The sequence below is a fragment of the Gavia stellata genome, chromosome 1, assembly GCF_030936135.1.
Source record: "Gavia stellata isolate bGavSte3 chromosome 1, bGavSte3.hap2, whole genome shotgun sequence".
Taxonomy (NCBI): Eukaryota; Metazoa; Chordata; class Aves; order Gaviiformes; family Gaviidae; genus Gavia; species Gavia stellata.
Window position 1 is genome coordinate 20,013,806 of NC_082594.1, and position 25,974 is coordinate 20,039,779.

The window sequence follows — 25,974 nt, forward strand, 5'->3', positions numbered from 1 at the left end:
AGTTAATTTAGGTGGTCTTTCACAGTGCAAATAGTCTGATAGAAATACTACCAATATTGCTAAAATGCTGATTCTTACAGAAGCTATCTGCAGGAATCAGAAAGTAAATAGTAGCAAAATAGACATTACAAAACCATGATTCAGCAAAACTAGATTGAATTATACCCTTTAATAGTAAATATGCCTGTTAACAAGGTAATCTTCCTGTTGCAAATGTTTTTTAAACCCAAACTACAACATACACATTATTAAAACATACATATTATTCATAATGAGATTCTTCCATTAATTTGTTTTCAAATTTTATGTAAATTATTTACTTGCTTTATTAAATATAGACTATATAGTAAATTGATGTTTAGTGCAGAACTACACTGAATATTTTCTACCTTTAGAACTGTTCTGAAATGGGTCTTTTAAAACCTTAAAAATATAACTCTATAAAATACTTTTACCTAATTGATTCCTCATTAAGAACCTAACCCTGAAAACATTCTGATCCTTTTACTTACCATTGCACCAAATAGCTCTATAAACTTTATTTTCTAACTTGAATTCTCTTAATGTAATTTATATATGTGTATGCACACCAACTCAGAGATCACAAATATAAAATTGATTTTTAAATCTCCTACAAGAGACAAAAGGCTTCTTTAACTTACTGTTTCTATGTTAGGAATCATTAAGTGGAAGAACTTTATGTTAAAAAGTGCTATAGAGGTGGGTTTTTAACAGCACAGAAATAATGAGCTAATACATAAAGATTCTAACACCCATACTGTTCATACACTTGATAGCAGAGGAAAGCAACTTGCAATATGTACCTGTTGATGAGATAAATGAGCCCAGAGTATCAAGGCTGTAACGTAGACCAGTCAGCAAAATACTAAACAGTTGAAGTTTGAATTTTCAAGTATAGGAGGAGCTTGATCTGAGGGCTTTAATTTTTTTATTTTTAATTGTCTTTAAAATAAATTTAGTCACCATTAAATTCAATTACCATTGAACTCTTTTCAACTAAAAAAAAAAAGAAAATATTTTGAAAGGTTAAGTATTAGAAAGGCTTTAATTTTAAATGCATTCCGTATTTTCTTTCCCTTCAGTAATTTTTAGAGGCATGCTGACAAGATCCAGTAGTTCCCAGCACAGTAGTTAAATGCAGCTTCACTGTTTGGGGCAGTTGAGCTAGCTGAAGGGTCTCCGCATGACAGCAAAAAACTTCTGAACACCCAGTCAGTCCAGAATTCAATGCTAGAAAATTGCTTTTTAAAGATTATAATCGAGAATTACTTTTTCAATTCAGACCGTTTTCTAAAAACACCAATTAGTGGCTGATCAGACGGAACAGTTAAACTGCCAGAGCAAGGGTAAGGTACACACTAACAGTGTTTATAACAGGCAGATGGTGGCCAGTAACCCCTGAACCTGAGTTAGCTGTTTGAGTCCTTATTTGCAATGTTACTGCTGCAAAAAGACAGATACACCATGTATTGAAAGGCAAAGAAATTTGTAGTGTTTAAGAGTATAGCTTCATGGTCTCCTTAATTTGCAGTAAGTTTTCACTGAACAAATTGGATCAAGTACTTGATGTCTTGAAAGGTAACTGAACAAAAACCTAATCAGATTTGCAGTTTGCTTCAGCTGCACAAGCATCTAACTCAGTGCCAGTCACAAGGACTGATCCGGGGCAGGAATGAAAATCAGAAGGTGCAAAAAGAATGGGACAACTTCATTTAGTGACAGTGCTGGCTTAATCCAACTTAGAATGATCAGGAATTCACAGCATACAACATTGCTTGGGCTGTATACTAAATTTACTACTTTTTTTTTGGCAGCTTCACATTCCAGGTTGCCCTCTGGATTTAGCCAGAAGCAGTAAAGACAATTACATCATATGGGTTTCTCCCTCTAGCATGATCTTGTTAGATGTCTTATAATCACAGCCCATGAGTAAAGGTCCCGTGTTGCCACAAAGGACCCTGAGAGCTTTGGGGTTTGTGTTAAATCTTCATGCATTAAGGTCTATTGATACTTCATAGCACCAGAAAAAAAATAATTGTAGATTGGCACAGCTTTTAGAAACATAAATAACAAAATCTGTTGAGACTCTAATGTTGTTGTGAGGACGTCAGAAGTAGTAGCTGGACTGAGAGGCCTAAGGAGCTTGGCCAGGGAGTGTTCCCAAGCTCCTGGCCCCTGGTGCACGCTCCGGTAGTGCGGGCAACGTGCAGCATTGCCAGGGGCTGGACCAGGCGCTGGAGTTGACTGTCTCTGAGGTTAAAATAGCCCATTATAGTGTTAGCTAGTTATCATTCTCCCAAACAATTCGCAATTTGGTCAGGGACTGTACAGGCCAGGGACCGTACAGGCCAGGGACCACTTCCAATAGCTGGTTTGAATGTGTACACCCTATTTTGGAGGGTAAGAAAGTTTGATAATATGAACATGGTCAGATTCCAGTGGTGCAGCACCATTTCATTTACAACATAGATGCACTGCCTCCTTACCACAGTGCCTTCTTCCCACTGTCCTAGATAATTGTGCTGAAACATCAGAATATGCTGGACGCCAGTATGCCCAGTTCCCCGATATGGACAAGCTGGGTAAAAGAGCTAGGGCTCTTGCCACAGAATGTACTTGCTGCTTGGGCACATACAAACATGTCTGGGGACAATGAGAAAAATCTAAAAAACATCGGCTCAATTATATATGAAGAGTCACAGGCAGAAGAGGGGGGCTAGGAATGTGTATGTATTTCTGGTGCTGAAGTTCATAATTTGTTGCAAGTAACTCATCTGAAAATTTTTCCCAGCTGAAGTCTGTTATTCTGCAAAATACTTGTATTCCAGAAACTTCAGGTATAAAGATTCTCATGTCCAAAGGTCTCAAGTCTTAAGTTTCTGTGTGAAAGTGTTTCACGCATGGAACGTGAACAGGTTAATGCAAGAAGTGATAATGTCTTAATACTTCTTTATGTTATCTTTGTTTCTCATGTTGGGAGCTGGAGTAGAAAGACCTTTCACTCATATCCTCTGTGCCTTATCTCTTCAGAAAGGACTCTCAGGCTGAAAGGTGAGGAGCAGAAAGCCCTGACATTGCTTAATGCTCACAAACCCTGACCATAAAAAGGGTGTTCTGACAGACTGTGTGCTGTATATTGTCTTTGCAGCTTTCTTATGCCATTAGCATAAGGCAGCAGGGGTAGGTTACAATTGGCCTCGTAAAATATTTTCTCTCTCAAAAATACTGTAGGCATGTTCAGAAATTCCTGCTCTGTTCTGTTTCCCATTTATGCATGGGAAACTTTCCCCAAAGTGTAATGATTTGCTGTGGGCAAATCAGCTGACATTTGTCAGGGTTTCCAAAATACCAACTAAGTAGTAAAAATGGTAGTAGCAATCATCTTTTTCTAAGATATTAGGACATTTAATTTTTTATTTAGTTTCAGAGACTGTGGCAGATGGGAAGCTTTACTGACTTTTTTTATTGAGCCTTTCAGTTTTGAAAGCAGATTTCTCAGCTCAGTGGACGAAATGGTGCAGCTGAGCACCCCGAGAGTGAGTGGTGACTGTGATGAGGACTCTGCCCGGAGGTGCCGGCTGCTGCCTGAGAGCCATGCCTGCTGCTGGAGCCCTACCACGCTCCAGAGGGCACGAGCCGGCAATAGTCTGGAGCTCGAGAAACATGCTCTGAGGTACTCTTGGGTATGGGACACGTGCTCAAGCACAAGGTTTGACAGCTATGCAAGAAGTCATCTGCTTTACCATAGTAGATTTGCTTTTCTCTCATGACAGCAAATCTATAGCATAAAATACCAATTTTCACCATAAAATGACAGCAGGTTGGCTTTAGTCTTGGGAAGAGACACAAAGAAAATTAAGCTAGGTATAAGGATGGGAAGATGTCCTGAGGTCCCTTCCAGCCTGAATTATTCTATGATCCTGCAATCCTAAATTCCCCATTATGGAGAAGTCTAGAATTTTTCCCCCATTCTGAATTTTAATTGCTCTCTATTTAATGTTTCAGAAACACTAACTCATTTATCCTAACAATTTACCCTTTAAAGGCAGCAAGTATTATCCACATCGCAGACTTTTATCGGCACACAGCAGAGCAATGTCTAGCAAACAACAGATCTTGTTTCCATTTATATTTTCCTTATCCCGTGGACTAAAGGTAGGCAGTCTGATGAGTCTGCCATCCCTCACGGTAGTTTTGTGTTCCTCTTCCAGAAGATGAGGAAAGCACAGGGGGAAACAAAATTTGTTTGTACGTCCATCATATGACACTTTTATTCCTTAGTACACAGGCTCCCATCTTCAAGCTATGCACAACCTAACTCAGGAAATTAAGTCTATGTTTATATGTTTGCAGGATTAATTCACAGTAAGTCCTAGAAAAAGCACAAAGTTAAATTTAGTTTGCATTTAGCTCTAGCTCAGTGATCAACACTAATCCACTTGAAAAATCTGTCCGAAGAGTTCAGAGCAGCGGTTTCCCATCTAAAAGACGGTCATGGAAGTTTTTGGATTTGTGTGAGTTTCCCCCTGTAGTTATGCATTTTGGAGGACAGAATTTTCTTGCCGTTTCATTTGTGGAATCGAGATGAGGGTCGGCTTTCTTTTTTTAGGTAAGCACGCCCGAGCCGATCCTGGCAGGAGGCGGAGGGGCGGCGGGCGAGCCGGCAGCTCTGGCAGCCGAGCGGATGAATTACGCGAGCAGCCCAGGCCCTGTCGGCCCACCCGCCCTCCTCTTGCGCGGCCATTTGCAGCAAGAACGTCCCCTCATAGCAGGCGACGGCTTTTTTGGGGCGGGGGGGGGGGGGGGGGGGGGCAAAGGCATCGACAGCTGCTCTGCGCATGCGCCAGGCCCGCGCGCATCCTCGGCACCAGCCCCGGTCGGCGCCCCGCTCCGCTCTCCTCACTTACCAGCCAGGCGCGGTGCATTAGGGGACCGCGTCCGCTGGCGTCCCCCTTAGCAACGCGGCCCGGGCCGGGCCCGGCGGCCTCTGCCGCGCTCAGGGCAGGGGGAGCGCGCCGCGGGCGACCGGAGAGCAGACCGTGTGTGCTGTGTCGGGGTGGGGGCACCGTCGCGTTGGTTCCCTGAGCCTCTCGCCGGCCTGCCGCGCTCTGTCCGGGAGCGAGGCCCCTCCGCCGTGCGCTCGGAGCCGCGCGGCGGTGCCTTCCCGCCGCCCACCGCTTCGGGCGCTGACCGAGGAAACCCGGAAAAAGGAACGATTCCGATTCGGGCAGCGGAGGCACCGTGTACGGCTTAGAGGAGTCCCCAGCCGAGTGGGAAGCAGCGGGGGGACATCCTGCTGCGGGAGGGGAACCGGCCCTCGGCGGGGTGTGCAGCGCTTCGTCCTGGCTAAGGCGTACTTGCTAAAGTGCATGTATTTCATATTATAGATGAAATCAAACGTTATCTTCTTAAGATTTTTATAAAAATAGGTAGCCAGGCAAAGAGAGACCTCCTTAGTGCCCTCAGTGAGGGAAGGACCACAAGGTGAATGCAGCCATATTAGACACCAAAGTATTTGTGAAGACAGACATTGGAACACAGGCTTCTTTAATTCTTCTTCAATTTAATTCTTCTTTAATTTAATTTTTAAAAACTGCTTGAATTGAAATGGCAAAATTATATGAAGAATGTTGCATATAGAGAATAGCTATGGCTGTGTTGATACAAGGACGTAGGTGAAGGAAGGAAGATTTGAAGCTAGAAGAGATACCTTTCATTAGACTGACTACTATGGTTTGGTCTAATAAAAAAAGGCAAACTTTAGAATATGAGAAAATTATCTGAAATCTGAATTATCTGAGAATGTAAAGCTACTGTTCTGAAAGTAATGCAGTTACTTATTAGGATAGTTTAGTTTCAATGAGAAATGTGTTTAAAACAATTTTCATGACAGTGGTATAAATACCTAAAAAATCTAATTCTATGAAATGGTGCCATTTAACATTGTTTATAGGTGAACCCTAGTTTTTATGACTAATCATAGCTTATTTTTAATTTCAAAGGCAGCAATTAAAAACTCAAATTAAATTGGAGCTCTTTTGAACTTGTAAACCTTATTACTATTTATATTTTACATTTTTAAAGATATATATAAAACTACTGAGATAATACTTGGCATGTTAAATGTTTCACAGAAAAATGATGCAAAACGTGCATCTGGCTCCTGAGACTGATGAAGATGATCTTTATTCTGGCTACAATGATTACAATCCCACATTTGACACAGAGGTAAAAATATTTGCTGTTTCTCACCTTTCCCATACATAGGATTTTAACTTCTAAGTGCAAGATAAGAACACGTGGGTACAGTAATGCATAAGTGTACTGCTGCTTTGAAATGAAATTTTATTTAGCAAGAATTGTGTAAAGTTTCACCAGGATCTTTTTGAATAGTTATTTTTTTAATAGTTTCCTGTTCCAACAAAATACTTGTGTGCATCTCATAGCAGATCTAATATGCTTTAATGGTTAGAATTTATGAAGTACAAAATCCTAATTATTTGAAGGCCATATTCACATTCAGGCACATTCAATGTGGTGTTTCCCAGACAGTGTACAGCAGTAAGTTTTCTGACAAAAAAGGCTACTTATTGGTCAGTAGGTCATTGATCTCTTACTGTGCTGCAGCTGAAGGAGGTAACAGTAGAGTGGAGTTCTGCAGGTCTCTGCAATCAATAGGGCATCTGGGATAACTTAGGGTAACCGTGCAGGCCACTTTCTGGTAACTGCTGGTGTAGTGGAATTGGAACAACGGGGGTCATTTGGTCCAAAGTCTACCCTGCTCAAAGCCCAGCCAGTGTTGCAAGACATGGCACCTTGTGTGAAATCCCAGTGCCCAATTCATGGGAGTTGCAGTGTGACCTCAGAGACATGAGGTATGTTAATGTATTGGCATGAGAGGCATTAATGTTAAAGTTTAGAAATAGTGCTAGTAGTAACCTTTTGGACAGAAATAAAATTTCTTGTTATATTTTATCACTGAAGCTCTGCTTCCTCAGTGTGTTTTATTTTTCAGAGAATAATGAGTTTTTACATTTCATAATCTAAAATACCAAAAAAGATAGACCAAATACAATCATTATTTGTTGTCAGTAAAACCTGTCATTCAGTTATCTTCCAGTTACGTATTTTTGGAAGAATTGGGGTTTTTTTTTTACCTATCTGCTTTCAGTAGTCATAAGGTTCTGGAATTGTGACTTTGGGTGTTGTGGTTTTAAAAGGGTTGATATTTTTATTTTATCTTCTCTAGGATTTAGAAAATGATGTAGCTTTTCAACAGGCAGCAAGAACAAGTCATGGTAGAAGACCCCCTGTAAGTACCTTTTGAAATACATTGCAGTAGTGTACATCTTTTCTAGAGCCCTAGTTCTAATTTTGGCACTGGTACAAACTTATCTTGGGAATCTCTTATCTTTTTTGTCTACTATCAAAATGAAAATACATACTTTAGTTAGTTATATGAAAAATAAGTAAAAAATGAGCATAAGTTCTATTAAGTTCTGGAGCTAAGCTAGAGCAAACAAGGAACTTTAGTTTGAAATGTGTATTCTTGTTTGATAAAAATGAGATAAAACCATATTAAAAAGCAAAATTATATATTCTGAAAGGACTTTGTTTCATATTCTACATATGAATTACTCGCTCTGACATGTAAGGTTGAGATACATATTAGACAATGGGATTTAGAAAACTGTGTCTTATTGTTCTGATTTTTTTTTCTCCATATTCATGTAATTTACATTAATTTTCTTCCTTTCGTTTAGCTGTGACTTACAGTAGTTTTCAAAACTAAATATAAAGTTGGCACCTGTACTTTAGAAGTACGTAATATATGCTTAACGAAGAGCTGGAAGTGTCTGATTAATGTTACTTCTTTGCCAGAATAATCTGGTTCTATAATGAGAATCCCTTCTATAACAATTGAAGCATTATTTCTATGAATTCACTATAGAAGCTACATAGAAAGACTGATAACACATATTGGGGGGTTGGGTTGGTGTTGGTTTTTTTTTTCCACCTAGGTGACAGCCAAAATTCCTGGTACATCAGCTTCAAGACCTTTAGCTACTGGATTTGGGGTATGCTTTTGTTCTATTGTATTCTTAATGAAAATGAGATATTTACCAAAAAATAGATTTACCATTTAATTCCTTGCACAAAATGAGCTTTTTTTATCTAAGTATTTCCTTCCAGTGAACTACATGTATTCATTAATTTTAATTAATTCACAACTCCACACTTGGTCAAGGCATGGTTGCTGATTTTTGTTTGTTTTTTTCTTTTTCTCCCAAACCATACTGCAAATCAACTTCTGTACTGCATAAGGCAGTAGATTCCAGGGTATTAATCTGATTTTCTTGCAGGGGGAACTGGATGGGTTGCTATGTGGGCTTGGGAAGGTGTTCTGAAAGTTAAGGTAAAATTAAGTCTTAAAAAATAATGGGCTTTCAAATCACTGCTAGTTTAATCAGAAAAAGTTAATTATATTCTTTAGTATACTTAAACCATTGTAGCTCTTAAATAACTAACACTTTAAACTGGTTTGCTATGGAAACAGAAGTTACACACTAGTGATACATCCACTGTCCCCTCATCCCAGTAAATTTTCAACCTGTTAGCCTGTCTCAGTCAAATTTGAAAAGACAGTGCTCTTAGGTATAAAGTTCCTGTAAGTTTTATGACAAATAAAGAAGGGAGATCACATTGCTTTGGATCTGTTATGCAAGTTGCTGGGTAACAATTTCAAGAATGCCTAAATTGTATTATAAGTCACTGAAATACAACCTTTACTCTGCACCTTCTGTTACCTGCTCTGGATATATTCCTTCTGAGACTGCTTTTTCTTAGCAGTTGTATTTGCAGATGTTTAGAGTAGTATCACCCTACGATGGGAAAAGCTATCTTGTTTAAGGAGTGCACCAAAAAGCACTTCCTAAGGATAAAGACTGAAATGTTTATCTGCATTAGTAGAGCTAGAAACCTCCAAAGCATTGTCCAGTCAACAGTACTACTTGTTTCACTCTTGATTTGCTTCTCCTACACTGCAGTCCATGTTAATGTAGATTCAGCCTTAGCAGAAAAAATGAAAACCAGTCATAACATGTGATGGATAGTGGGTAAAATAGTAAAACATAAGCCTGCCTCTGAGTGGGAATTAGGGGAATACTTTCTCATGGCCTGAAACCCTTTATTTTTGTCTGTTTGTATTGTATATTTGTAGCAACCTACCTTTAGCACTTACTACTGAACATTTCACATTTATTTCTTTACATTGTTAACACTACTATGGAAGGACAGTATGCAGCATGTGAGCTAATGGAAAAGATATCCATTGGCAGTTTCAAAGTTGTAAAATAAATCTTCATGGAAGTATGACTTAAAATCTGCCCCTATATTAATCTCTTATCAGCTGTACTCAGAATCTTACTGAAGTATTCTGTGAAAACTACTTGTTCAATTTAAAGGTAGTAATTTCAGTAATTTAATTATGGAAAGTACTGCTGCCTCAGATAAATTTCTATGTAATTTTTTTAAAAGGTCTGACAGAAATATCCAAATACATAAAAAACAATGTTGTGAATTTGTGCTAACTGAAGCATTGAACATCTTTAAATCTGCCAGGCACTGGCAGTATATTGCATATGAATAACATAAATGGGAATTTTGCTATGAACTTACGTAAGAGTTAGAGCAACTCCTAAAACTCAGTGTTAAGACTGTACATAGCCTTACAGGCTTCTAATGCTTTGTGAATGCTAGTTTCAAACAATTTACTTATTTCTGTAGTCAAAGGCAACTTTAACTTCATCCATAGGAAGACCAATGACAGGAGCTACACAGGTAAAAGTTTCACATTTTATATTGATTTGGAACAATGAAATTTTCCGATAAGTGTTTGGGTTTGATCATATTATTTCAATGAACTTTTAAATACTTCTAATTATTACACTGTTTTCATTTGTCCTTTTTTGAAAATACTACTGTCAGAAAGCATGAGGGTTGTGATGAGTGTTTTATTTGAGCACAAGGTTGGAAGCAATACCAGTATAGCGCTTTTTAACACTTACTGATATGCAATGAATAATTTTTTCATTGAAATAGGAGAGAAGTAGATTCTGGTTTTCACATTTTTCTTATGTACTTACACTCTAACAGAATCTGCTGCAGTTTACCAATGACTTTCCCACCACCACCCTTAAGTATATTGACTTAATGTTAATTGTTATCTATAGCCACTATATTCTTTTGTGTCAGCCCAGGTGGGAAACAGGAATTATCAGGGAGCATCAAGAGTAGGGCTACTCCCTAAGGGAAGGCAAGCCAGGAGCCTAGAGGGAAATTGCATGGCCAGCAGCACAGGGGCCTCACCAGCCAGGACCCAGTCCCACAATACCTGAGCAAGGCAATTAGGATCAACCCACAAATGGTTGCCATGTCCAACCAGAAGTCCAGAACATAAGGCAATATCATGGTGATGAGGCAGGTCCAAGGTCAAGCCAAAAAGTCAACAAACACTGACCGGGTCCATGGTGATAAGGCAAGGCAAAGATCAAACCAGGAGGTCAGTCTACAGGTTGAAATCTGGATCAAGGAACTCTCTGGCCAGGCAAAGCTGTGGCTGATGTGGAAACCAGTAGTCCTCTGACAAAGCTCAGACAGGAGCTGAGGGACTAGGGTTGAGCTTAAATAAAGCTCCTGGACCCCTGGGTGGGGTCTGTGGCAGGAGGCCCCAGGTGAGTCTGGTCAGGGCCATTAGGGTTTATTAGTGCACTCAGTGTCCTGACAGGAAAGTTTAATAAGCTGGCGTGGGGTGGGGTCAGATATTCTTGTGTTGGGAGGCATTGTCTGGTAATAAGTTACAAATACAAAGAAATTGTAGTTTGTGCCTCTCTTGGTTTAGATAAAGTAAAACATTCTGATCCATGATCTCATAGGATTCTCTTTATTGTCAATAAAAATTTAAAAAGCAACTGAGTTCTGAAACAGCATGACAGTAAGCTAGAGTACATTACAGATCTCAGGACCAACAATTCTTCAGAATTTTCCAAAAATAAAAGATGTTTGAAATCGAGTATTCTGAACAGATATAAAATTTACACAAAGTAGTAAGTGTTCCTTTGTGTCAGTTACCGTGTCCCAATAGTGTTTGCTCCTCTACTTTGTAGACAGTTATCATTGAATCACAGAATACCAGGTTGGAAGGGATCATCAAAGATAATCTGGGCCAACCTTTCTTCGCAAAAGTATGGTCTAGACAAGATGGCCCAGCACCCCGTCCAACTGAATCTTAAAAGTGTCCAATATTGGGGAATCCACCAGTTCCCTGGGGAGGTTCTTCCAATGGCTGATTGTTCTCACTGTGAAAAATTTTCCTCCTCTGTCCAATTGGAATCTTCTCAGGAGTAACTTGTATGCATTACCCCTCATCTTTTCCATGTGACTCCTTGTAAAAAAGGAGTCTCCATCTTCTTTGTAGCCACCCTTTAAATACTGGAACATGGTGATAAGATCTCCCGTAAGCCTTCTTTTCTCAAGGCTGAACAAACACATGTTATTTGATCTATAATATTTGAGAAATAAAAACATTTTAAAAAATACTCCGTTTACTGAGGTGGTAACAACTGATTTTTGTATTTAAAAGTTTTGTAATATGTAACTGATGTCCATACTGTCCGCAATCTGGTTTTTAGGAAGATTATTTTAATATGTCTTCCTTTTTATTTAAGGATGGGATTGCTCGACCAATGACAGCAGTGCATGCTGCAGGTTACACTAAGGCAGCTATGAGAGGTACGGTTTGTAGAAATTACCAGCTGCCAAAGGGAGATGTTATTTTACAATTTTCAATACTCTGTTAATTTTGCAGGTTCTTCATTTGATCCTCTTGGCCAAGCAAGAGGTCCTGCTCCACCTCTGGAAATGAAAAATTCAGACAGGTTTGTTCAGTTCTGCATTAAATTATTTCAAAGCATTAATAGCAACAAAAAACTAACCATGGGTAGAGTTTAAAAACATCCAGGCAGTTACCAAACCTTGCGGGGCCAAAATCGTAACTTTGTGGAATAATGCCACAAACATTTATGCTTGTGATTAGTTGACTCGCCAGAGCAGTTGCACTGACTTTCAGGAATGGCTGATTTCAGTGATTTCTGGTTCTGGCTGTAACTCAGCAGCCTGGACGTAGTCGTTGCCACACAAATGCTGTGATACATATATAGAATTATGGAAGATTATGGAAGAGTGTGTGACAGGCAAGAAATGTCGCAATTCATGCAGCTTTCTGGGAAGAAGTTGGGGGATTTTTGCCTCCTGTTTCTCCCTGTTCACTCTGACCTTAGCACTTGAGGTGAAACTGAGGTTGTGGAAGTTTTGCAGGCTGAATGTTGGGGAGTTCACTGAGAACAAGTCATTGAGCTTTTCAATAGAAAAGTTGTATTCCTCAAATATAGCTATGTAGGAATAGGGAATCCTACTGAAATGTTTGGTTATTTAACTGAGGAAAACTAGATGAATAACAACTTTTTATTAAACTCTGCATTTGCAAGCTATACTTTAAAGTTACCTATGCAAATAAAGGTTCAGTTAATTGCTCTTAATACAATATTTCATTTCACTAGGTGTTTGATTTGAAAGTTTTACTAGCCCATCTGCTTGTTCTGTCATTACTTCTAAACAAATTGGGTCCATGAAATTTGCATGTCTGTCTTGTTCTCATAAGAGGATTTATGTTTTCTTAGGTCTCTGTTCTAAAATTAAAAGTGTTAATGTGGTATCTTTAGAGGATCTTCTCTGGGCATAGTTTCACATTATATTTTCTTTGATGGGAAAATCAGTTAGTTGTGATGTGATACATCACTGTGTTTTATTGAGAATATCCTGTGTAAAAGCTTAGTGTTTGCAGTTATGTTACTAGTGTTAATCCTTTTATTGTTATTTTTATTTTAGTTCAGAAGAGAAGATTAGGCAGTTGGAAAAAAAAGTGAATGAACTGGTTGAAGAAAGCTGCATTGCCAACAGCTGCGGAGACTTGAAATTGGTAATTTTTCTGGATTTAACTTCACTTTTGCTATTATGTGAAGACCAATTTGTATAGATAGATGTTTCAAACTGACTTGGGTTCAAACATTCAAATTATTAAAATCATCTTAATTCTAACTTTGCTATGACTCTTCTAATCCAGTGATACTTTGTATTGCCAAAAAAAAAAAGGTAGGAGCTGTATTTCTTGTGTACATATTTAAGATTTCAGTGTTACAAACAATCCGTTCGCCATATCTCCACTGGCCTCTTCAAATGGGTCTGATCAGTTAGTCATACTGGCACAGATTTGCCCAGTCTAACCTATGGACTCTGTGGGAGTGGGTGACCCTTCTTCAATACCAGGCTTGTAATTGGCATCTTCGCAGCATTTGATCCTCGGATGTGTAAGGATCTTGTCTGAGTGACATTCTGTTTCCCTGATGTTGCTTGGGCTTTTTGGATAATGTAATTTTCATCCAGGACCAGTGCTCAGCACCAGCGTCAGTCTCACTTAAGCCACCCCCACAGTACCCTTCCATGTCAGGGTCTGTTTGGTGCTATAGCATATGGTAGACACTGTATTGCTTTTTTTGCACCATAAGGGGTCATCATCAAGATGAACTATTTCATCTTCTTTCAGTCCTTCAGACAAGGGGACCTTCCAAGCTAAGCAAGCCCTAAAATGCAAACACCAGCATCCTTTGTAAGACAGCTTCGTAAGCACATTATCCTTGGGTTCCAGTGTGTCAAAATAGCCTCTAACTCTTCCTTCCTAGGACCAGGCTTATGTTTTATTCCATATGCTTTGGACTGGCCAGCTCCAGCTCCTAAACTACTGGAGGCAGAGCAGGCTCAAGCACTAGAATTAATGAGATACATTGGGTTCTTAGGGATGTAGACTTCCTTTGTGCTCATCCATTGCCCTCTCAAGTTGATGGTATCTGATCCATAAGGGGAAAAAAATAACTGGAGCTATGAGAGATGATGTTTCTTGCTTAGTCATCTGAGCTGCAAAATTTTTTTAGTCTAGGAGTGTATTCTGAGGAGGTATTGTTAAGAGTACAAGAATGGGTAAAGCATCTTTCTTGATCTGCTTAATACTGTCCGATAGAGATTCTAGGCTAGATGGCCTTTGATTGGATCAAATTCTCATGTTTTGGAGACTAAGAGCTCCAAGATTCGTTAAAAAGATTGCAAATGGTCTGAGCCTTGCTACAAATCTGCAAAATGGCACTGTTTCTCCGTCTATACTTGTGAATCAACCAATAGGGTTCTAAATTGTTAGCATGGTTACTGGCACAGTTTTGGCCCAGGCTAACTAGCATTTTTCTAAACAGTTCCTAGATACGGTTGAAGGTTACTATGAATAAGGAACTATTTCCAATAGGCAGTTTGAATGTATTCGATCTGTTGTAGAGGGTAGTAGAGTAATGTTGTGCCAGTTAGTAGTGGCTAAATAACAGGCTTTAGCCCATTTGATTTACACCCAGTCTAGATGTAATCAGTGAGTTCAAGCTGTTTGGACAAGTTAGCACTTTTAATAAATGTTGTCTTTTTGTCTGACACAAAGGTGTATTTATCTACCTGCACTCTGATTCAGACAATTTCAAGTATCTTTTTAGGTCTTGTGAAACATGGTGGGTACAGCATTATTTAATCTTACCTCAGCTGTCCTAATGTATGGGTGGTCTTAGCTGCAGTTTGGATCTGTTAAGAAGCATGCAGTCCATCTTTTGATAGATCATCTTTGTTCAGAAGTCTTTGTTTTTGCATTGAGATCTAGAATTCATTCAGCTCTCAGGAGCCACACTGAACCCAGTGACAGCTTTCTTATCTTGAACGGACTTTATATTGTCTGGTGCTCTCCACACACAGTGAAGGCCTCCTTAGCTCTTTTATGCAAGGTGATATTGTGTGCCTGTGTGATGCTTCTTATCAGACTACATGTGTTATCCTTACAATCCTTACCTATATTTGGCGGATTTCTTAAGTAGTAATCCTTTATTTGCATGTTTCGGACCTTCTGTAGGTGAGATGTTCCATGTTACAGTGGCAGGAGCTGCCCTTTGTTTGTAGAGAAATATTCAACACTTCATTAAGAAGCATACTTGGTTCAAGGTTTTTGCCTTTCTTTAAGACAGCAGTTTACCTTTGGAACTAGTACAGCAATTCCAGTGATCCTGATCAAATTAAGACAAGATCAAACATTGATCATCTTGACTGTGGTAGGTCAGCCTACACAGTTCTAATGTCAGGATGATGCTGTACTGTGTGAGGACTGCCGTCTGGAATCCTGGTCTACCTCAGCCATACTCCTTTCCAGTGATTTTTGGATTATATGTTGAGCTAATAGCCTGACAGCTCCTTTGGAGAGAGCGATTTCACTTAGCATATCTTCGCCTAGCGGTCCACACCGTAGGGAATTTACTTCCTTGGGGAGTTACCGAGAAGGCTTCTAACTGTGAAACTCTGAGTCCATCCATTTATTATGTTCATTTAGAATAAGTATCCTTATAGACTTATCCTAATTTTTTTCTGCTATAATGTCTGAATTTCACCTTCACTAGGAGATGAGCCAACCTGTTTTGTTAATTTTTCTTGAGCCTCTTGCATGTAAGACCAAGAATGTTCTTTGTTTCTTGATGTCAAAGGGTTGTTTCTTGCGTAGATTATACCAGATCGCTCTGAGGGTCCTCTAGGATGTTTGTTCTAGTTTCTGACAAGTCCAGCAGAATATCTGTTTTCCTGAAGAAGTCATCAAAGTTGCCAACTCATTGTCTATGAAACAGCCAAGTTAGATTTGGCTCCTATCATAAGGACTAAGAATCAAGCTATAGCTTGAGAAGTATTTCCTTCACTGCTAGCTGCCAAATAGCTGCCTTGAGTGCTAGCCATTACTTCTTTAACCATTGCGCCCTTGCAGAGACATACAGGACTGCTAATGGCACTTGTAGACCTGTAGCATTACTTGCATGAAGGGTCTGGACACCAATCTGCAGAAGATTGTAATTGGATAAAATAGTAACTTTGGAGTTACTCAAATTGCGAATGTACATGTGAAATACCACTTGTGGCTAGATAAAAAAGGGAAGCAATTTACCAGCATCCAGAATTAGTCGAGGTGTATGTACAGCATACATGTGTGTAACATGCATGTTTACTTCCTGCCTTCACTTTCTTCCTTCCAACACCTTCTTGCACTGGGATTCTGCAACTAAGTAAACATGCCAAGACTAAACGCTCTTTCTTTTTTCTTTTTTTTTAAAAAACATTTATGTGCACTTTCTATGATTTGTACAAGTAGAATAATATTCTTGGGTCATAAGTAATTATGATATATATATGTGTGTGACTATACTTCTCTAAAATTATACAGCTAAGCAGACTTAGAAAACTGTATGTCTGCTTATTGCTAATTAACACCTTTCTTTGGGTTATATTGCTACTTTTCAGGCATTGGGTACAGTCTGTGCATCTAAAGAAAATGGACATGAATATATTCTTTTCATACTTACTTCAAATGTATTTTTGCTGTCTTGGGTTAGCAAGATTCAAGGCGTTGCTAAATTCTAGTATTTTTATTTAAGGCTCTGGAAAAAGCAAAAGAGGCTGGAAGAAAGGAAAGAGTATTGGTGAGACAACGTGAACAAATTGCTACTCCAGAAAACATCAACTTAGACCTCACTTACTCAGTAAGTGCTTAGAAATCTTGAATTACTTGAAAGGTGTTGGTAGCAAACCTCCTAAAGAGACATTTCAGTGTTTGCTGAGAGTGTGTGTGTTGTTATGTTCCTAGCAGTGTACCAGATCAGCTGTGGTCTACATTTTGGGGGAGGGGGAAGTTTATGAAGATAAAGTGAATGACTTCTTGAAGTTAAAAAATTAACATTGGATTGCAAAGATCTATTTGTATTATCGAGTCTATTCCCTTGCAATTTCAAGTACCAGAAAAACCACGCAGTCAACATTAAGTGAAGAAGGATGCCCGCGAGCATCTATTCCAGCTACCTACTCGCATACAGAATCACAGAATCACTATGGTTGGAAAAGACCTGTAAGATCATCAAGTCCAACCATCAACTAACACCACCATGCCCATTAAACCATGTCCCACAATGCCACGTCCACACACATTCCTTGAACACCTCCAGTGATGGTGACTCCACCACCTCCCTGGGCAGCCTGTTCCAGTGTTTCACCACTCTCTCAGTAAAGAAATTTTTCCTAATATCCAGCCTGAACCTCCCCTGGCGCAACTTGAGGCCATTTCCTCTTGTCCTGTCACTCGTCACTTGGGAGGAGACACCAATACCCACCTCTGTGCCACGCCCTTTCAGGTAATTGTAGAGAGCGATAAGGTCTCCCCTCAGCCTCCTCTTCTCCAGACTGAACAACCCCAGTTCCCTCAGCTGCTCCTCATAAGACTTGTGCTCCAGACCCCTCACCAGCTTCATTGCCCTTCTCTGGACACGCTCCAGCACCTCAATGTCCTTCTTGTAGTGAGGGGCCCAAAACTGAACACAGGATTCGAGGTGGGGCCTCACCAGCACAGAGTACAGGGGCACAATCACCTCCCTACTCCTGCTGCCCGCACTGTTTCTGATACAGGCCAGGATGCCATTGGCCTTCTTGGCCACCTGGGCACACTGCTGGCTTGTATTCAGCCGCCTGTCCATCAACACCCCCAGGTCCTTTTTCACGGGGGAGCTTTCCAGCCACTCATCCGAAAGCCTGTAGCATTCTCTGGGGTTGTTGTGACCCAAGTGTAGGACCCAGCACTTTGCTTTGTTGAACCTCATACAATTGGCCTGGGCCCATGGATCCAACCTGTCCAGATCCTTCTGTAGAGCCTTCCTACCCTCGAGCAGATCAACACTCCCGCCCAACTTGGTGTCGTCTGCAAACTTACTGAGGGAGCACTCGATCCCCTCATCTAGATCATCGATAAATATATTAAACAAGACCGGCCCCAAAACTGAGCCCTGGGGGACTCTGCTTGTGATCGGCCACCAACTGGATTTCGCTCCATTCACCACGACTCTCTGGGCTCAGCCGTCCAGCCGGTTTTTTACCCAGCAAAGAGTGTACCTGTCTAAGCCACAAGCCGCCACTTTCTCCAGGAGAATACTGTGGGAGACAGTATCGAAGGCTTTACTAAAGTCCAGGTAGACAACATCGACAGCCTTTCCGTCATCCACTCAGCGGGTCACCTGGTCATAGAAGGAGATCAGGTTGGTCAAGCAGGACCTGCCTTTCATGAACCCATGCTGGCTGGGCCTGTTCCCTTGGTTGTCCTGCATGTGCCCTGTGAGTGCCCTCAAGATGAACCTCTCCATAATCTTCCCCAGCACCGAGGTCAGGCTGACAGGCCTGTAGTTCCCCGGATCCTCCTTCCAGCCAGCCCTTCTTGTAGATGGGCGTCACGTTGGCAAGCCTAAATAATACAAAAAATAATACAAAACATGCATATCAAAATACAAAAGATGTAAACCCTGTGCTTCAAAAATTAATAGTCTAGAAAATATAACATGCCAAGAGAAGAAAACAGGAGAGATCAGACACTGCCTCTAACTTGAACCATAAAGTGACAGAGAATATATTTTTTGAAATAGGATTTATTAATATTCCTAAATCCTGAATCTTAAAGCAGGTATCTAGATTTACATTCTGGTTTTCAAATGAATAGTAGACTTCTTTTTTTTTTAAAAGCGGATACAACATCAATAAAAATACTTAGGGGGATTTCAAGTTGTATTCCAGGTAGTGCTGTAGAGAAGGTTATTAACAATGAATACATTGAGTTAGGCAGACCTAGTAATTTATTTTACAGTGACAGTCAGAGTAAAGCTGGGGAAAAAATGTGGATATTGTACCTGACACCAGCAGAATTTCTGTTTTGAAACAGCAGTTTGGAAAAATTCTCTCTTTGTAAACTGTGACCACAGGTAGTAGGACTGTTTTCCACATGTTGGGAATCCTAAATTACACACAGTTTCTGAGAATTATCTTGTATGAATATTTTTTTAATACCTTTGCATTGTAACATTGTGTTTACTTAAGTCTAAGGCCCACTTAGCATGACTTTTAATGGTAGTTATTTAAGTGCAAAAATAAAAGAATTACTTAGAATAAGTATATTTGAAACTTGTTTTCTCTATGTCAATGTACAAGTACAAAGGAACATTAAAGTTGGGAAGCTTAAAACTGGTAAAAGCAATACTTCCAGGGTAAATTAATTTGAAATTATCTATTATGAATTCAAGTTTATTACTGTTGAGAGAACAATGTTATTTTCTTATACCTATAATTCCATTTTTCTATAGGTTCTTTTCAATCTGGCTGGTCAGTATGCTGCTAATGAAATGTATGCTGAAGCACTGAATACTTATCAAGTTATAGTGAAGAACAAGATGTTCAGCAATGGAGGTAGGGCACATTCCAAAGTGGATTAAAATTGGTAGTCAGGCATTCAAAAGAAAGACTTCATCTGCGTCGTGTTGACTCACAGAGATCTCAGCCCTCATGTCAGCCAGTCAGAGTGGATGACAGATGCTTATCATCTCTGACTTGGTATAAGTTAATGTGATTTGGCTCTCCAGCTCATTAAGTCTTTTCTGGCTAAGCTAAACATAAAGCCAAATACATAATTTTCTCATGCAGTACACACTATGTTGTGTGCTCCAATGCTAATTTTTTCTCTTTTTACTCAGCTTTCCCCTTCTGAAAGCTTCTTTTAATATTTTGCACATCTTTGAGACTCCTACAGTGCACTTTTCTCAGAAATGCTTATTTGCAGATGTCTTCCTGGAAAGCACTATAAATAACCTCTACCTCATCCCTCAACTCACACTCAAAATCAGAGTACATCTTACACTGATAGTTCTTTTCTAAGTTTCATTACTACTTCATCTCCTTCTGAGTGAAAATTCACATAAGGCTGTTCTGTGCAGTGTTTCTTTAGAGGGCTGCTGGTACTTATTAAGAAGTTGTTCTACTCTGTCACTTTGAAACAATTTAAAAATGCTGTAACTATGCTTTAAAAGGCTGTAACTCATTGACTTCTTTTGCTAGGTAGACTGAAGGTGAATATGGGGAATATATATTTAAAACAACGGAACTATTCCAAAGCTATCAAATTCTACCGTATGGCTCTAGACCAGATTCCTAGTGCTCACAAAGAGATGAGGTGAGTTTCTAATATTAGGTATGGTTCTGAAATACAAGTTTTGGATACAGTATGATTTGATAGTTAAAAATATAACCTAATCGTGATTTCTTTCCTTAGGATTAAAATAATGCAAAATATCGGAGTTGCGTTTATTAAAACTGGCCAATACATTGATGCCATTTCTTCATTTGAACATATAATGAGCATGTCCCCAAATCTGAAGGCAGGCTTCAACTTGATCGTATGTTATTTTGCTGTTGGAAATGGTGAGCAAATGAAAAAAGCCTTCCAAAAACTGATTGCAGTTCCCTTGGAAGTGGATTATGATGACAAATACATTTCACCAAATGTAAGTTTGAACAAAAGAAACTATGTATGTTTGAACAAAAGAAACTGTGCCTTTATATGGTAAATCAGGAGAAAGCGGGAGAGACATTGAATGCCTGGACTATACTGAATATATAAATCAATATATATTTTATGTAACTGAAATAACTTTCTTTTTACCAGCATGAACTTAGTGTGGCAGTATTGCTCAGAAGTGTAAAATAATGTTGAAAACATTCAAATCCTTTTTTCCTCAAAAGATATGATGTACATAAAATCCACAGCACACGATTGTCTTCATAACAATTTTGTTGAAGTTAATCTGGGCTGATTTACATAGCTCACTTACTGCTTTGCCTCCTTTATATAAAATTTTAATAAAATATTTCTAAGCTAAAATAAAGGGAGCAAAGCAATGAGTGAGTTAATGCAAGTTATCTCAAATGAGTGCAAATAAAACTTGTAATACTGTAGTGTCATTTTACAGAAGAAAATTTTGGTAAAGTTTACAGATGCTTATTTTAGTTTATTAGACTTTGCTGGAAACTGGACTTCCTTTCTACCATGAAACCAGCAGCTCATGATGCTAAAGACAGGAAAAAGTAATTAATAGGTTTAGAAAGGTCCTCTGTAGAAAGCTCAAGGCAAGCCCTTTATATTCTCTTAGCAATCTTTTTTTCAGTGATGCAAAGCTTCCATTTTCAGTCCTAAAGATCAAAGATATAATTAGTCTTCAAACTATTTGCAGCTTAAGAGTAGCTGTTGCTTCCTGTTGTCCTAGCATAAGCAAATAAAATTTAATATATGAAGTCTATGTTTATTTATATTTATTGGTAAATATGTATATAATTTCTTATGTATCTTTTTATATATAATTGATATATATATATAATTTCTCATGTTAGAAATTATGTAACAGTAAGGGTCATTAAACACCTGAGTTAATTGACAGCTATGTAAGATCATTCATTGGAAGAAAAGCTTTACACTGTAGCATAAAAAAGGAAGGAGTGGCTGAAGCATAAAGAAATAAGGAAGGGGTGGCTACCCAGCATACCTGCATTAGTTCTTTTAGGACTAACAGAGATGTGGGATGGAAACCACAAGATAATTGTGTGAGTTACTGTAATGACAAGGTAGCACAAGTCCTCATCTGCTGAATACTACTGCATTTCAGCAAATGCTTAAGCATGCTCTTATTTTTAAGCATGTGAGTACTCTCATTGTGATTTGCAGCCTTCCCAGTCTGATACATGACATTAACTACACCTACTAACAACCCTAATGTGAGGTATGACCACATACATGAGCAGAAAAACAGGATTAAAGTAGTTGTAATGCCAAATTCTAGATTTTGTAGTCAGAAAACTACTTTAAACTGAAGCTTGCTTTTTGAAATGTGAAAAGTAAATAACTGACATTATAGACTATGTAATTTGCGTAATTTTATCTTTACAGTCATCTTGTTTGTAAAATAATTAAAATGCAATTATACTGGCATAATTTGCAGTTGTTTTGTCCCCCTCCAGGATGATCCACATACAAATCTATTGATTGAAGCCATTAAAAATGACAGCTTAAGACAAATAGAACGTGAGAGGTAATGGTAGAGTCTATTCTTTCTTGACTTTGGTGCCATGGATTTTAGCTCCTGAAAGTATTATCAGTCTTCTCATGTGTCCACAGCTCTTGTTATAAAAGTGTCCTCATAATTCTTAGGAAAGAACATGCTTGGAAGAACCGGTTGGATCACTCAGTTTAGTGTACTGCACTAAAGTAGAATATCTACTCCAAATGCTATAGGTTACACTGTGTAAAACTTGCAGCATTGTTTTTTTTTAAAAATACAACTACAGTGTTCAGTGAAAGGAAGACAGATAAAATTGAAAGCTTTATCAAGATACAGGGCAGTAGCAGTAGCAGGGGACTGGTTAGATTGACTTCTAAGATTGTCCTGAGTGCAGGAAGAAGCAAGAACAAGATTTGGTTATTTTTTTCTGTACGTGTTTTTGAAATGGTGACATGTTTGTGTGTTAGTTTTTGTGGTGGCATTTTTTTTTCTTAGGAAATCCATGGCAGAAGAATACATCATGACAGCTGCTAAACTCATTGCACCAGTAATTGAGACATCTTTTGCAGTGGGCTATGACTGGTAAGAGTCAAGCAGGGCTTCTTTTTGTCTGAACTATGTGCCAATCTCTTGTGCTGGTTATGAAGCCAGATTTACAGACATAAACAACCTGCGAATCATAGTTTGCTGCACATCTCAAACATAGTGTCCAGGCTATTTTCAGTTTGTTTCCATAATTCTGTGGAGAAGAGCAAAACAAAGCCTTAGAGTCTATTCTGTATTAAAAATTAATTTCATTTGTCATTGAAACTCAACTGTTAATTATACATTTTGAACTGTATTAGCACAAAAAGAGCTTCTTAAAGTTCAGTTGAATTTGAAAATTCAATTTGAAAATTGAAGAACTTTTAAAAGTCTCAATAGACAAATGCTATACAGAAGGCAATGATCACTACTCTTCACTGTAAGTTTGAAGATAGTATAATGAAGACTTGGGGTGCCTAAGAAGTTTTCATTACTCCATGGAGTCATTATGTAAAACACTGGAATCTAAATATTATTAGAAAGGTTTATTTGCATTTCGTTTATAAATGTAAACTTAATCTATTGTTTCTTAAACATTTATACAAGTGTATACAGTGATAGGCTGCTGATACAGTTTACCATTTTGACTTTTGTATCCACTTTATTTTTCAGTTTACAGCTTAGCTTTTGCTTTCTGCAGTATTTTTTCTACAGCAGAATACTCTTCTCTTTAGAACAAAATAAAATAGACACACTTCCTATAAGGACAGTATAAAAATGATTTGTATAAGTTTTCAAGCTGTATTTTTAACTCGTTTTTCATTTTCTATTATGAGGACTTACTTTGATATTTTTAGTATTTTTAATAATGTTATTGGGAAATAACACGTACGCAAATGAATGTTGTGTATCTGCAGCCACAACATTACTAGCAGATACGTTCAGTGTTGGGGAAGTGAAGGAAGTTTAACAGGAAAAGAGAACTTCCCTTTACATGTTTTTTTTGGCCAGTTAGGATTATTTTCAAATTTTGCAGGTCCTATAATTACAACTTACTAATAAAGCTGTTTATACTAACATGAAATAATCTCTCACACATACATGCTTAGTCTGCTGGAGTCCACAAGGTGGTGTTTGGTGGTTTAATAGTCATTATAATCTTACTTCCCTACTTTTGCCATTCTGATTTATCAGAACTTAAACAGTATGTCTTGTGAAAATTAGCTTGCTGCTTTCTAACTTGTTAGCATGAGTAAGTCAGATTGTTTGCTCTGTGTCTTGTTTTTTGCTCAAGAAAACTGGAAAAGTTTGTCAGGTAGTCAGTTTCCTTAGTGTTATCCACAAAATACTTGTCATGAAGTGAAACACTCTCATAGCTGTTCTGGCTAATTAAACAACTTCTGGTGAGATGTGTGCGATTGGTTTGTGTATATCAGGACAGATTTATTCTCTGTTCTTCCAGGCTGAGGTATTCAAACCCAGTGAAGAAGTTTAATGAGCAGTTTGAGCTTGGTTTTCCAAATACTACACTTTGCTATGAGTCCTCCAAGTATTAAATGTGCTTTTAATCAGATTAATTTTATTTACAGAAATAAAGTGGGGACAAATAATCTTCAGCTTCCATAACTTCTTAATTAAAATGTGACATAATCTTGGGACTATTCTGTCCTGTTCCATAAGGAACAATTGGATAGTTAGATCTCAGTGCATTTTATGGTTAAAAGATATTAACAGTAACAGCTGAAAACTGGTTTTTGACTTTTATTACAGTTGTCTTTGCAGAAATTGCTTGTTTTTTCAATATAATTTTTCCTCCAACATCAAAAGGCATTTGTATACTTTGTATAGAGACTGTCCATGTGCCAAGCCAATTATAGCAGCAGGCAGTTTGTTAAGTTAAACTTTTGTTGGCAAATTAGCCAACTATTAGAAGAAAAGAAAAAGGCTTTCCACCACTTCAAAAAAAAAAAAAAAGTGAAGGGATTAAAGAGTCATCCCACAAAGTTGTTCATTTAGTGTGCTTAATTCCAGACAGTTTGAGAGAACAGTATATGCATACAATAAATAAAGGTCTTGCTTCAAATGATTAGGCAATTTTAAAGTACACCACATCAAACCCTGGATGATGGTGTCTGTGAATGAACACCTGAACTGTATGCTGTGTTCTGTTCTGTCCTCATTTTGCAGAAGACCCTAAGCCATAAGTAACTGGGGGACAATCAGAAAGAGGTTTATTGTTGTGACTTTTTTTTCATTATTATTATTATGTAGCTCCGGGACTAAATCCGCAGTCTCTGGCTTTGTTTGTTAAGCTGGTTTATGGGTTTGGTAGTATATGCAAGATCAGGTTTGAAAAATCAGCTGATAGAATGTATCCAAAGAAAATGGTTTGAAAAATTATCTTAGTCAATATCTGACATCAGGTATCACTCAGTGATGGAAAATATTTACACAGCTGACTAAAAAACCGAGAGCAGAGTAGGTTATGGGGATAAAATGTTTTTTCAAATATTTTTAATCAAAGTGCTCTTTGCCTCTGTGAAGAAAGTATAGCTAAGAACAACTAATTTTGGAAAGCAGATTGGCTGCAAAAATATATAACTTGAAGTGGCATTTGCACGGATACATTTTGTTTATCTTTATGGCTTGCTTTCTGTTGCAGGTGTGTTGAAGCTGTAAAAGCCTCCCACTATGTAGAGTTAGCCAATGACCTGGAAATAAATAAAGCCACTACTTACTTGAGGCAGCAGGATTTTAACCAGGTATAGTAACTTTTCACATTACTAGTTTTTAATACTGTATTGGCAAAGATATCTTTCTTAGTCACAGCATATTTTTCAGCAAGGGAAGGAATGATTTATGCGAACACAATAATTATATTGATGCTGCTCAGGAAAATAACTTTATAAAAACACTGATAAGAGATTAAATTTAGCTAAATGAAATTTCTGTCATAGAAGTTACAGTGAATGCAGTTCATTTCAAAATTAAGACACCTAAATTTAGTTATCTTCACTGGGTGTCCAAGCTGTCATTGCAGTTAATGGAACTGTAGTCAGTACAGTCAACAGAGCTTAGAAAGCATGTTGCTAATCAACGTGGAGGTGTTTTCATTGGTATGAGATGAACCTTTCTGTCAGTTAGGTTGACTATAATACCAAAATATATGGAGATGCACTTCATATGTATCACTATTGTTTATGTTACGGTATTCTCGCCGTTCCCTATGTACTACAGCATTTCCTAAAATACTGTGATCTGACCTTGAACTTTAGTCAGCTCTCCTATCCTTCCATTGAAATACAAACTGCAATTAAATTAAGCATCTGCTCAGGAGCTTGGA

General features: G+C 38.4%; 1 protein-coding gene across 1 annotated transcript in view; it reads left to right on the plus strand.

Annotated features, from left to right (window-relative positions):
• The first annotated feature begins 5,246 nt into the window (after positions 1-5,246).
• The window catches only part of IFT88 (intraflagellar transport 88), a 53,120-nt gene continuing 32,392 nt past the window's right edge, over positions 5,247-25,974 (plus strand). The window contains exons 1-15 of the mRNA XM_059833868.1: positions 5,247-5,264; positions 6,156-6,249; positions 7,271-7,333; positions 8,043-8,099; positions 9,808-9,861; positions 11,748-11,811; positions 11,888-11,957; positions 12,967-13,057; positions 16,629-16,733; positions 19,365-19,467; positions 20,113-20,227; positions 20,327-20,558; positions 22,066-22,136; positions 22,602-22,688; positions 25,294-25,393. Coding sequence (XP_059689851.1) covers positions 6,160-6,249; positions 7,271-7,333; positions 8,043-8,099; positions 9,808-9,861; positions 11,748-11,811; positions 11,888-11,957; positions 12,967-13,057; positions 16,629-16,733; positions 19,365-19,467; positions 20,113-20,227; positions 20,327-20,558; positions 22,066-22,136; positions 22,602-22,688; positions 25,294-25,393 — 1,302 coding nt within the window. The 5' untranslated portion in view covers positions 5,247-5,264; positions 6,156-6,159. The remainder of the gene's footprint in view (positions 5,265-6,155; positions 6,250-7,270; positions 7,334-8,042; positions 8,100-9,807; positions 9,862-11,747; positions 11,812-11,887; positions 11,958-12,966; positions 13,058-16,628; positions 16,734-19,364; positions 19,468-20,112; positions 20,228-20,326; positions 20,559-22,065; positions 22,137-22,601; positions 22,689-25,293; positions 25,394-25,974) is intronic.